The 12262-nt window shown below is 49.8% G+C and overlaps 1 protein-coding gene across 2 annotated transcripts in view; it reads left to right on the forward strand.

Annotated features, from left to right (window-relative positions):
- Positions 1-6678: 6678 nt before the first annotated feature.
- The window catches only part of TJP1 (tight junction protein 1), a gene marked incomplete at its 5' end in the record, with an annotated part of 90671 nt that continues 85087 nt past the window's right edge, over positions 6679-12262 (forward strand). For both annotated transcript variants that reach the window (XM_081114835.1, XM_081114836.1), the window contains 2 exons: positions 6679-6848; positions 10460-10586. In XM_081114835.1, coding sequence (XP_080970961.1) covers positions 6679-6848; positions 10460-10586 — 297 coding nt within the window. The remainder of the gene's footprint in view (positions 6849-10459; positions 10587-12262) is intronic.

The following is a 12262-nucleotide window of genomic DNA, read 5'->3' on the forward strand; positions in this document are numbered from 1 at the left end:
GCTCCCACCGATTTCTGACATGACCTTTGCATTGCCACCCGCTATGACCTTGCTGAGGCGCCCCACACACTTCCTCTGGCTTCTTTGCCGTTTGTCTTTCTTGCCCCCTACTCCCACCTCCCAAACCACCACCCATCTGCTTTCTGTCCCCATGGGTTAGTTTATATTTTCTACACATTTCTGTAAAGGAATTACTCCTTTTGTTTGGCTTCTTGCCCTTAACATAACAACTCTGAGACCTACCCATGCTGTTGGGTGTATAACAAACCCCATATTCCCATAGGCTAATGGATACAAGGAAGCGTTACGTTCCTACGCCACCTCATCAACGTCATTAAAAAGAGACACCGGATGAAATGGTGTTGTTCGAGGACCTGCTGTACATCCTGTGGGACGTTGCTGTGAACCTAAAACTGCTCCCAAAAAGTCTATTTAAAAAAGAAGGGGGAAAAAAAAAATGTGGCCTGTAATACTGAAAAAGAACCACAAGATGGCACCATTTCCCTCAGAATTTTCAACTCTCCAATGAACTCCGCGGCTGGCCAGGAGGAAAGCAGCCAGTTCTGGGACTGCCTGTCCAGGCTTCATGAGGCTCAAAAGTGCTTCGCCATGTCTATTGCCACAGCCCAGCCCTCGGCGTGTACTTTACCAGGAAATGGATATTTTAAACGTAAGTTTATGCCCTGTCCGGTGTGAGTGGATAAGCGTGGGTCCACGGACTAAAGGGTCCCGGGTTCGATTCTGGTCAAGGGCACGTATCTCGATTGCAGGCTCGATCCCTGGCCCCAGTTGGGGCTTGTGCGTCTCTCTCTCTCTCGATGTGTCTCTCTCACATCAATGTTTCTCTCTCTCTCTTCCCCTCCCTTCCACTCTCTCTAAAACTCAATGAAAAAAAAATTGTCCTCAGGCCCTGGCTGGGTTGGCTCAGTGGATAGTGCACCGGCCTGCAGACCAAAGGGTCCCGGGTTCAATTTTGATCAAGGGCACATGCCTAGGTTGTGGGCTTGATCCCCAGTAGGGGGCGTGCAGGAGGCAGCTGATCAATAATTCTCTCTCATTGTTGATGTTTCTCTCTCTCCCTCTCCTTTTCTCTAAAAAACCAATTTAAAAAAACATTAAAAAAAAAAAAAAGGCTCTACAGCTGAAGGGCAGAGCCAGTACCCAGACCCCGGCCATATGCTCCTTCAACCCACAGTCCCCAGTGCCATCTCCCCCATTCGATCATGAGACGTGGTCGTTGGGCTCCCCACAATACCTGGGGGGGGGAGGGAGGACGGCCCTAAAGGTAGGAAACAAAGCAACGGATGGAAACTCCCAGCAGACACAGGCATTTCTGCCGGTTTATTGATCATTGATGCATTTCCATGGAGAAAAGGGGTTCACTTGTGCTTTGTAAAAAAAAAAAATCTTTGGATGACACTGTTCTATTTCTGGTGTCCACGCCTGTCCGTGTCACACATAAACGCTGAAAATGGCCCCTGCCTGGCGGCTTCCGCCTGGCCCTGTGCCATGCAATCTCGACATCAAGGTTTATTCCTTGACAAGAAGAGACTCCGGGGTGTCACACTCGAATCTATAAAAAGTACCAACTAAAAGTCGCCGTCGCCACGGCAACGCACTGCCTGGGCGAGGAGCCTCAGAGGCGCAGCCCTTTGCAAGGAGCCTCCTTGGAGGAGTGAGACCTGCGCGGAGTGGGTTTTCCGTCCCCGCGAGCACTCGGACCCTCCTTCCTCCGCTCAGAAGTAGGCCTCAGCCCTGGCCGGGTTGACCAGTGGTTAGAGCGCCGACCCGAGAACCAAGGGGTTGCAGGTTCCATCCCCGGCCCGGGGCAATTGCCGCTGGCAAAGTGATCAATCTCTTTCTCTCTCTCTCTCTCTCTCTCTCTCTCTCTCTCTCTCTCTCTCTCCTGCCTGTCCTCCTCCCCCTCCCTCCATCCCTTCTACTCTCTCTAAACATTAATGGGAAAACATCTCTCTCTCACCGGAGATATTTTTTCCCATTGATTTCTAGAGAGAGTGGAAGAACAGCAGGAAGGAGAGAGAGAGAGAGAGAGAGAGAGAGAGAGAGAGAGATCAATTGGCTTCCTCTCCCAGTCGCCCCTACTGGGGCTGGGGAACCTGCAACCCAGGTATGTGCCCTTGACCGGGATTTGAACCCACAACCCCTTGGTCCTCAGGCCAAAGCTCTAACCACGGAGCTCACCGGCCAGAGCTCCTCCCCCTTTTCAAGGCTGTGTAATAGTCCATCGTGTGTACAGACCACAATTCACCGAGCAATGTTCGTCCTGTGCTTAACCTTGCTTTGCCTGTGGGAAGAAAATGTTTTCTGAAAAGGCTTAGATTTTTTGCTGAGTTTGTGACACTAATATCTCCGGGTAAATGATCTTCCTTAGTGTCCCGTACAAAATATTGCCAAAGAAGCCCAAGCTGGTGTGGCTCAATGGATAGAGCACCAGCCTGCGGACTGAAGGGTCCCGGGTTCGATTCCGGTCAAGGGCACAGGCCCGAGTTGTGAGCTTGATCCCCAGTAGGGGGCGTGCAGGAGGCAGCCGATCCATGATTCTCTCTCATCATGGATGTTTCTCTCTCCCTCTCCCTTCCTCTCTGAAACCAAAAAATAGATGTTTTTAAAAAATATTGCCAAAGACGTTGCTGATGTGGGATCCAATAATCCATTCAGAACGCGGTCACTTTTTCTTGCCCGTCTGTTCTTTGCCTGCAGCTAGAAATAGACAGAGCCCTCGGCTCAGAGCAAAGGGCTGCGTGTGGTGTTTGCTTAGCGTCATCATTAAAACTGCGGTGAGTTCCGTGCCTTCATTTTGCAGAGGCAGAGAAAAGAGCCTTTTTTTCAGTTTGGTTCAAGTGAATCCACACTTCCTGGCTTCTGTTCTGTGTTTTAGGAATGAACGATGAACCTCGGTTTAAAATCAAAATGTAGCCCTGTCCGGGTTGGCTCAGTGGATAGAGCGCCGGCCTGTGGACCAAAGAGTCCCGGGTTCGATTCCGGTCGAGGGCATGGACCTCGGTTATAGGCTCCTCCCTGGCCAGGAGCCTGGTCGGGGCTCAAGCAAGAGGCAGCCAATCCCTAATTCTCTCTCATCACTGTTGTTTCTATCTCTCTCTCCCTCTCCCTTCCGCTCTGAAATCAATAAAAATATATTAAATATAATAAGAAATACATAAAAATAAACAAGAAAACCCTCCTATAATACGCAGGCACCCCTATCTGCTGGCATTTGCAGCAACACGGATCCCAAAGGCCCCCAGAGCACAAACGTCCAAAGGGAAGAAATGAATGGGGGATTGTGCCTCCGGGCGGCCGGCAGGGCCCCGCATCAGCGCATAAAGGGCCTCTTGTGTCAGCCGGCTTCCTGGTCAGCTGACTCCGCCGGACCCTGTGAGCCTGGCCGCGGGCCGTTCTTGAACCTGCACCAACCAACCCCCCCGCCCCCCCAGCCCATGTGCAACTGGCTCAGCAGGGAACCCTACCAGTCAGTCTGCCCAGGCCCAAGCGCCCATCACTCCTTGGCTGGCGATGCCGCCCAACTCCAGCTGGCCCAGAAGGTAGCAAACGTTGTGCAGAAGACCGTGGGCAATCCTGCAAATCCAACCTGGATGTACCCGTTTTCCCTTTAAATCTCAGAGTGCGGGTTCCTTGCAAAGTGGATTTTGCAGGCGTATTTGGATGAAGTATGGGATTTGGCGGGGGAGGGAGGGGAGAGCAGCTCAGTTTTGCACTTGATCTTAGCCCCACAGCCGAGAAGCAGTGGGAGCTCGTCACATTGTGGGAAATGCACACAACAACATTGACCCTTGTCCCTATCTTACCGCATAGAATTCAGAGGCATGTCGTCCACACGTGTCGTTACAGAGCCACCGCCACCGTCTAGTTTCAGAGTCACTTCTTGTTGTGACTCCTCACCCGAGGGTATTTTTTCCCTCCATTGATTTTTAGAAACGGGTGGAAGGGAGGGAGGGAAGAAGGGAGAAAGAGAAAGAGAGAGAGGGTGTGTGCGAGAGAAATATCGATGTGAGAGAAACACATCAACTGGTGGCCTCATGCACACGCCCCAACAGGGGCTGGGGAACCCAACCTGCAACCCAGGTATGTGCCCTTGACTGGGAATCGAACCCGAGACCCTTCGGTAGACAGGCCACGCTCTAACCACTGACCCACACTGGCCAGAGCCAGAATCCATTTTGAAAAGACTTCTGCAAAATTCCAAGGATCTTCTCTCCTCTTTTATATATTTAGGAAAATTTTGTTTTTCTTTCTTTTTTTTTTTTGTTTTTTTTTGGTTTTGTTGTTGTTCAGCTAGGATCCATTTGATCTACCCAGTCTCGAAGATCGTCTCATGCCGTTTTTGCACTGAAGACAAAAGGTGAATGTAGATACATATCTGGAACTTTCTTCTGAGTAAATGTATGCAAGGACTATTTTTTGTGTGTGTTAACCCTCACCCGAGGACATTTCCCCACTGATTTTTACAGAAAGTGGAAGGGAGGGGGAGAGACAGAGAGAAACATCGACGTGAGAGAGACACATGGATTGGTTGCCTCCCGCACGCACCCTGACCAGGGCTAGGGACCGAGCCTGCACCCCAGGCAGGTGCCCTCGACCAGAATCGAACCGGGACCCTTCAGTCCCTGGGCCGATGCTCTATCCACTGAGGCACACCGGCCAGGGCAAGGACTATTTTCGATTCATGAAGAGTCTACATTATTTTTTTTTATTCTTACATATATACCCTCCCCCCCATCTATAGCCTTTTGACTAAGCTGGGAAAATGTAAGCAAGTTCCAATCCAAATAGAAGGGGGAGTCGCTAATTACATACGTGCTTTTCTCCACACATTCAAAGCATCTGTCTCGCTTTTACTGTTTAAAAAGAAACATGACACAACCATGAGTAGTTCTTAAAGCTCTTTACTGTCTGGTGAGATAAACACTTTGCTCCCTTCATGCATCCTCCAATGTATCTGAATACATAAAACAAACACACCCACATTTTAAAACTTTCTGGCTATTAGGATGCTAGTTCCTTGGAGGCAAGAGTCCAAAATACTGGCACCGCCAAAAAACTGTGGTCGGGAAAAGTGGGGGTTGTCGTCGTCATCATATCAGACTGATTAAGGCTGTTTGCGGCCCCTTGTTGTGGGTGGAGAAGGCTGTGACTCCGTTCTCATTCTTGGTATTGGCCATAGCTTCTCCTCAGTCTTATCTTTTTATGGCTGCCTTCCCCGACCAGTGCAAACGCAGCCTAATTTGGGGTCTGAGACCCCTTCTTACCTAAGGACCGGCCGCAGGAAGAAATGATTGTTCAACCATTCATGCTCCCTGGGGTTTGTGTGTTTGTTTTTAAGGTTTTTATTGATTTCAGAGAGGAAGGGAGGGGGAGAGAGAGATAGAAACATCAACGAGGAAAGAGAAATTTCTATCGGCTGCCTCCTGCACGCCCCCCTTCTGGCGATCGAGCCCACATCCCGGGCATGTGCCCTGGACTGGGAATGAACCAGGCATGCGGCCCGCCGGCTGCGAGTTTGACATGCTTGACAAAGAAAGAAGACACTTGGATTCTCAATGTTTGTGACGTGTTAAATCACAGTGTATTCAGCGATTAGCTTTATTTTTTTCCCATTTCCCTTGACATTGACAACCATCAGTGAAGAGAGTATGGAATATGTGGGCACATTTTTTAAAGAGCCCAGCACCACCTTGGTTCTCCCCGTTGATCAACAAGACAGTTTGGTTCACGGTCACTCCCACCGCCCAAGTCAGGACTGCGTGTACTAGCATGTGTGTGTACATAGGTGTATAGGTGTGTGCATGTGTCTACACACGTGTGTATGTGTAATTAAGTGTGCATGTGTGCATATACACACACATTCTATACCGGTATATACATATATGTGTGTGTGTGTGTATGTGTATATATATATGTATATGTATATATATATATATACACACACACACATTCACTTTATATATGCAATTTTTTTTTAAAATATATTTTATTGATTCTTCACAGAGAGAAAGGGAGAGAGATAGTTAGAAACATCGATGAGAGAGAAACATCGATCAGCCGCCTCCTGCACATCTCCCACTGGGGACGTGCCCACAACCCAGGTACATGCCCTTGACCGGAATCGAACCCGGGACCTCTCAGTCCGCAGGCCGACGCTCTATCCACTGAGCCAAACCGGTTTCGGCTATATATGCAATTTTTATGCACATAAAATCTCCAGCCCCTCTCGGCTGAAAACACACCTGCCGGTTGGAAGCCTTCGCACGGCCATCGTGAATGTAAAAGCGCCTCCTCTCGCTCCGGGAGCCTGTCCGGGGGTCCCTCGGGGGACAAAGGGCTGGTGGACGATGACGCGCTTCGGGCCCCCAGGTGGTGGGGGGGAAACTGAGGCCGCGGGGCGGGGCGGGGCGGGCGCCGCTGGATTGATGGGCGCCTCGCGAGCGCGCCAGGTGCCAGGTGCGCGCCCCGCCAGGGCGGCGGAGGGGGCGGTGCGCGGGGGAGGGGGGAGGGGGGAGGGCCCACGGCCACGCACGGCGACGGCGGGAGCGCCCCGCACGCACGGCGACGGCGGCGGCGGGCGCGGGCGCCTCGGCCACGCAGGGCGGCGGCGGCGGGCGCGGGGCGCGGGGCGCGGGGCGCGGGCCGGGCTGACCTATGCGGCGCCTGGAGGGGCTGTGTCTGCGGCGCCGGCGGCGGCGGGGCCCGGCCCGCGAGCGCGGCGCGGACAAGATGAAGTACCAGAAGTACCTGACGGTGCTGCAGATGGCCGTCGGCGTCACCCCCTCCAACCGCGGCAGCCTCCTGCCGCTCAAGAGGCGGCTGTGGTGAGCGCGGGGCGCGGGGACCCGAGCGCGCGCGGGGGGCGCGGGGCGCAGCCGCCGCCTGGGCCCGGGGGCCGGGCGCTCCCTCTCCAGCATCGGCCCTGGCTGTGCCCGGCGACACCGAGCGGGAGGGAGGGCCCCCGGGCACCCTCTCCCGCCCCAGGCGGGCCGGGGCACCGCGGACCCCGTCCGCTCCCCGCATGCGCTCTCCGTTATTTCTCCATCGCCGGCCGCCGGGAGGGCGGAGGCAAGGACCGGCCGCGCCCACAGCCAGAGGACAGGTGGCCGGGGCAGAGTTGCCTGATCGGGGGACTCTGCCTGCGCCCCGGTTCCTCCGACCTGGACGCGGCGATCGCGGGAACGCCGACAGGATGCCCTGAGAGCGCAGGGCCTGGGAGGTAGCCAGGCCTGGTGCCCACACTGGGGTTTTCTCTCGGATTGCATTGCGTTTTAAAAACATATGTTTTTATTGATGTCAGAGAGGAAGGGAGAGGGAGAGAGAAACATCAATGATGAGAGAGAATCATGGACCGGCCGCCTCTTGCGCGCCCCCTACTGGGGATGGAGCCCGCAACCCGGGCACGCGCCCTGACGGAGAATCGAACCCTGACCTCCCGGCTCTGTCTCTTTTAAGGACACTTGTGATTGGACTTAGGGCCCAGCTCTGTAAACCAGGATGATCGCATCTTGAGGTCCTTAAGTTAATTACACCTGCGAGGCCCCGTCCTCCTGCTCCTGGGGTTGGGAAGTGTGGGGAGCAGGGTCCCCCTTCAACCCTGGGCAGACCCCAGGCCAGTTCAACTCCTGCTGTTCAGCGGGTGTGAATCCCAAACAATAGTTACTCTTGTCTCTTTTATGTGAAATATATTTTCATACTGATTTTATTGTTCTCATGGGTCTTGATTATTGCAACGAGTGCTTTTAGGAGTGTTTGTACCGATCTTCGGGGTGGGGGTGGGGGGAAAGGGGTGCCATTTCATTCTCTTCATGCTTGTAAATGTATTCCTCCTGGTTATTTTTTTTAAAATATGTTTTTATTGATTTTTTTTAAGAGAGAGGAAGGGAGAAGGAGAGGGGGATAGAAACATCGATGATGAGAGAGAATCATGGGTCGGCTGCCTCCTGCACGCCCCCTACTGGAGATGGAGCCTGCAACCCGGGCATGTGCCCTGACCCGGAATGGAACCGTGACTCTCAACCATGAGCCACACCAGCCGGGCATCTTTGATTCCGTAATGATTGTAGGCCACGAAGTATTCATTCATCATTCATTCACCATTCATTCATTCATTCACCATTCATTCACCATTCATTCATTCATTCACCATTCATTCATCATTCATTCATTCATTCACTCACCATTCATTCATTCATTCATTCATTCATTCATTCAAGTCATCTTCCAATAATCAGATTCTGAGAATAGTGAGAGCTGCCAGGCATTGAACTTCTTACCTGCGGGTCCCTGTGTAAGTGCTTTGCAAGCATCCTCTCATTTAACCTGCAGCCCCTAGGGGGCGCTGTATGCCTCCAGTTTTTCAAATGAGCCAGTGACTTACCCAGAGCCACACCTCAGGTTTTATGCCAGTCCTTAGGGTTAAAAACACATTTGAGCAGGGACATGACCGTCTAGAGCTGAAAACAGGTACAAAATGCCTGGCAAGTGTCTTATCGAATGTTGTTTTCCCAACAGTGGCCTACTCATGGGATGGGGTGCAAATGCCCTAGCTGGTGTGGCTCAGTGGGTAGAGCGTCGGCCTGCAGACGGAAGGGTCCCAGGTTGGAATCCGGTCAAGGGCACTTGCCTGGGTTGGGGACTCGATCCCCAGGGCATGCTGGAGGCAGCCGATCCATGACTTGCTCTCATCATTGATGTTTCTATCTTTCACTCTCTTCCTCTATGAAATCAATGAAAGTATCCTATATAATAAAAGGCTAATATGCACATTGTCCCCTCAGCTGGAAGTTTGACTGGGAGTTTGACCAGGGGGTGGGGCGGCTGGCCAACAGCCTGCGGCCCCTCCCCACAGCCGGCCTAGCTCTATTGTCCCGATTGGGACCTGCCGGCTGGACCCCACCCGTGAATGAATTTGTGCACCAGGCCTTTAGTATTTTTTTAAAAAAGAAAGAAAATAAAAGGAAATGGCTATAGTATCCAAGTTCTTGCTTGGTTTCTTTTTCTTTTTTTTTTTTTAAATTTTTCCAGTAACTTACCACTTTATTTATTTTATTTTTATATTTTATTGATTTTTTACAGAGAGGAAGGGGGAGGGATAGAAAGTTAGAAACATTGATGAGAGAGAACATCAAACATCTGCCTCCTGCACACTCCCTACTGGGGATGTACCCACAACCAAGGTACATGCCCTTGACCGGAATCAAACCTGGGACCCTTCAGTCCACAGGCCGACGCTCTATCCACTGAGCCAAACCGGTTAGGGCGTGCTTGGTTTGTTTAATGAGCAAATTACAAGCAGTTGCACACATCATCATAAGTATATGACTCAAAGCCATTTTAATATTAACCTATTAAGTGAGCTCTTAAGGTTTCCTTATACTTATAAAGGAAAATTAGCATTTTACTAGAATCTGATGAAGCATTCTTCAGAAAGCGTCAGGATTAGGGTGACGTCAGCTGCTTTGTGTATTTATCGGTATCTCCAGGCTCCGGTGCCCACGCCCTTGTTTGGAATCCCCCTCCATTGGGGGAAGGATGCTTTGTTCTCTTGAGGTGGCCATCGCTGTCCATTGCTGATATTTAAAAAGAAATATGTTGTAGAAGGTTTATTAAGTCTTCCTTCTGTTCTTGTGTAACTTTTTTTTATCATCTTGATTATTTTTGCTTAATTCTTTTTTATTCTTTATATACACATGTGTATATCTATATATAAAAGCTGACCATCTGGCCATCTGACCGGTAGCTATGACACACACTGACCACCAGGGGGCAGATGCTCAACGCAGGAGCTGCCGAGCTGCAGTGACGTAGCAGCTGCGGTTCTCGGGTGACGCACCCAGAACCAGAGAGGAGGGAGCCCAATTTCGGGGTGCATCACAAGAGAACAGCCCTCTCGAAATCCGGGACCCCTTGGGGGATGTCGGAGAGCCGGTTTTGGCCCGATCCCTGCAGGCCAGGCCAAGGGACCCCAGTGATGCACAAATCCGTGCACCAGGCATCTAGTATATATATAATCAACCTAATTTAAGCATGCTAGTCCAATCTAGCTAATATCACATACTAATTTAATCAGCCCGATACACGCTGGCTTATCGCATAAATTGATTTAAGCAAACTAATCCAATGTAGCTGATCCCATCCACTGATTCAATCAACCAGATCTATCTAGCTAATCTAACGGAAAGCTCGACTCGGCAAAAAATGTAAAGCATGGCTCAGCAAAAAGCCAAGTATTGATTCTTTGCTGAGTCATGTTGCCAATTTTTTGCAGAGTGTGGCTCAGTAGGGGGCGTGCAGGCGGCAGCCGACTAATGTTTCCCTCTCATCGATGTTGCTCTCTCTCTCCCTCTCCTGTCCTCTCTCTAAAGAAAAACATATTTTCTAAAAATACGCCTTTAAAAAATTAAAAAAAAAAACACGTTCCCCCTTCTTGCAGGGTAACGCCATCCTCTGAGAATGGTGCTACGTCTAGTAACAGCCAAGGAAAGCCTTCCCTCAGGCGCATCAAAGGGAGACTACACAGAAGCAAAAGCCTGGACAGCGTTGATTTCTGCGAACTCACTGTGAGTAGATGGCTCCGTGCTTTTCTCATATTTCAAAGAACATGAGCAATTTTCATTTCCTTTAAAAACATTTTTTTTCATGAAAATACAACAGGCTTTTATGTTTGGGTAAGCATTCTTTTAAATTTTTATTATTATTATTATTATTTTTTTTTTTGGTAAAAATGGATTTACCCAGCTCGTTACCAACCAGTATGCTTTCCTAACTGGTAGCCGTATGGTTCATTTATAATAAATGGTTCATAATGATGGATTCTGATTCAAATACCACGATAAAGAAATGCTTCCTGAATACTACAACAATTAAGTTTGGCGGAGTCAATTTGTAATGTAGTATAATATCATGTGTAATATAATGCAAAATATAATATGATATGAATATCTTAGAAAATGGCAAATCCACGTATTAATGTAAGTAGAGACCTAAGTGTTTGATAAACCTCAGGCACCTTAGTCATGGTTTTGACTTTTTGCTGTTACGCATTTGACTTCTTGCTGAGTCATGGTTTTGCATTTTTTTTGACGAGTCATGGTTTTGACATAGAAGATAGTTATTCTAATACCAGAGGCCCGATGCACAAAATTCGTGCAAGAGTAGGCCTTCCTTCCCCGGGCTGCTGGCACCCAGGACCCGGGCTTCCCTCGCAGCCCTGGCTTAGTCTGGAAGGTCGTCCGGAAGGATGTCCGGTCTAATTAGCATATTGCGCTTTTATTATTATAGATTATTAGGACAGATCTCAATGTGCTTAATGATGGTGTTTTCCATTCTAAGGATTGACGCGAAGGGTTTTATTTTTTTCAAAGCTAAACGACAGGTTTCCAAACGGATATGTGATAAATGTATGCATGTTTTTTTTCCTAGGAATTGTATTGTCCTAGTCCATAAGAGAGCTCAGTGCCATAAAGAGACTACTAGAACTTCCTTTGCTGTGAGAAGTGAGAAGGTTTTATTCTTTTTTTAAAAAAATATATTTTATTGATTTTTTACAGAGAGGAAAGGAGAGAGACAGAGAGTTAGAAACATCAATGAGTGAGAAACATCGATCAGCTGCCTCCTGCACACACCCCACTGGGGATGTGCCCGCAACCAAGGTACATGCCCTTGACCAGAATCGAACCTGAGACCTTTCAGTCCGCAGGCCGACGCTCTATCCCCTGAGCCAAACTGGTTAGGGTGGTTTTATTCTTCCAAAAAAAAGTTTTTAAAAATATATTTTTATTGATTTCAGAGAAAGGAAGGGAGATGGAGAGAGAGAGAGAGAGAAACATCGATGAGAGAGAATCATGGATCGGCTGCCTCTTGCACACCCCCCAATGGGGATGGAGCCCACCACCCGGGCATGTGACCCGGCCAGGAATCAAAATGTGGCCTTCTGGTTCATAGGCCGACGCTCAACCACTGAGCCACACTGGTTGGTCTTTTCCTTTCTTTTTTTAACCTCCAGAGGAGGAATAATGTAATTTTTCATGCAGTCACAGAACAAAAAGAGCCATGACCGCTTCCAAGTCTACTGAGCTGATGTCATGGATCTGACAGTTGTCACATCTCTCTGGCAGTTACGGCCTCCCCCCCAATCTGTGCACAGGGCCCACGCCAGAGGAACTCACCCTGGGGTGCTGTGCTGTGCTCATGGTGATGAGCTGGGGCGGCGTGGTGGGGGGGGAGAGGGACATTT

Source organism: Myotis nattereri (assembly GCF_964212035.1).
Source record: "Myotis nattereri genome assembly, chromosome: 21".
In the NCBI taxonomy this organism is placed as follows: Eukaryota; Metazoa; Chordata; class Mammalia; order Chiroptera; family Vespertilionidae; genus Myotis; species Myotis nattereri.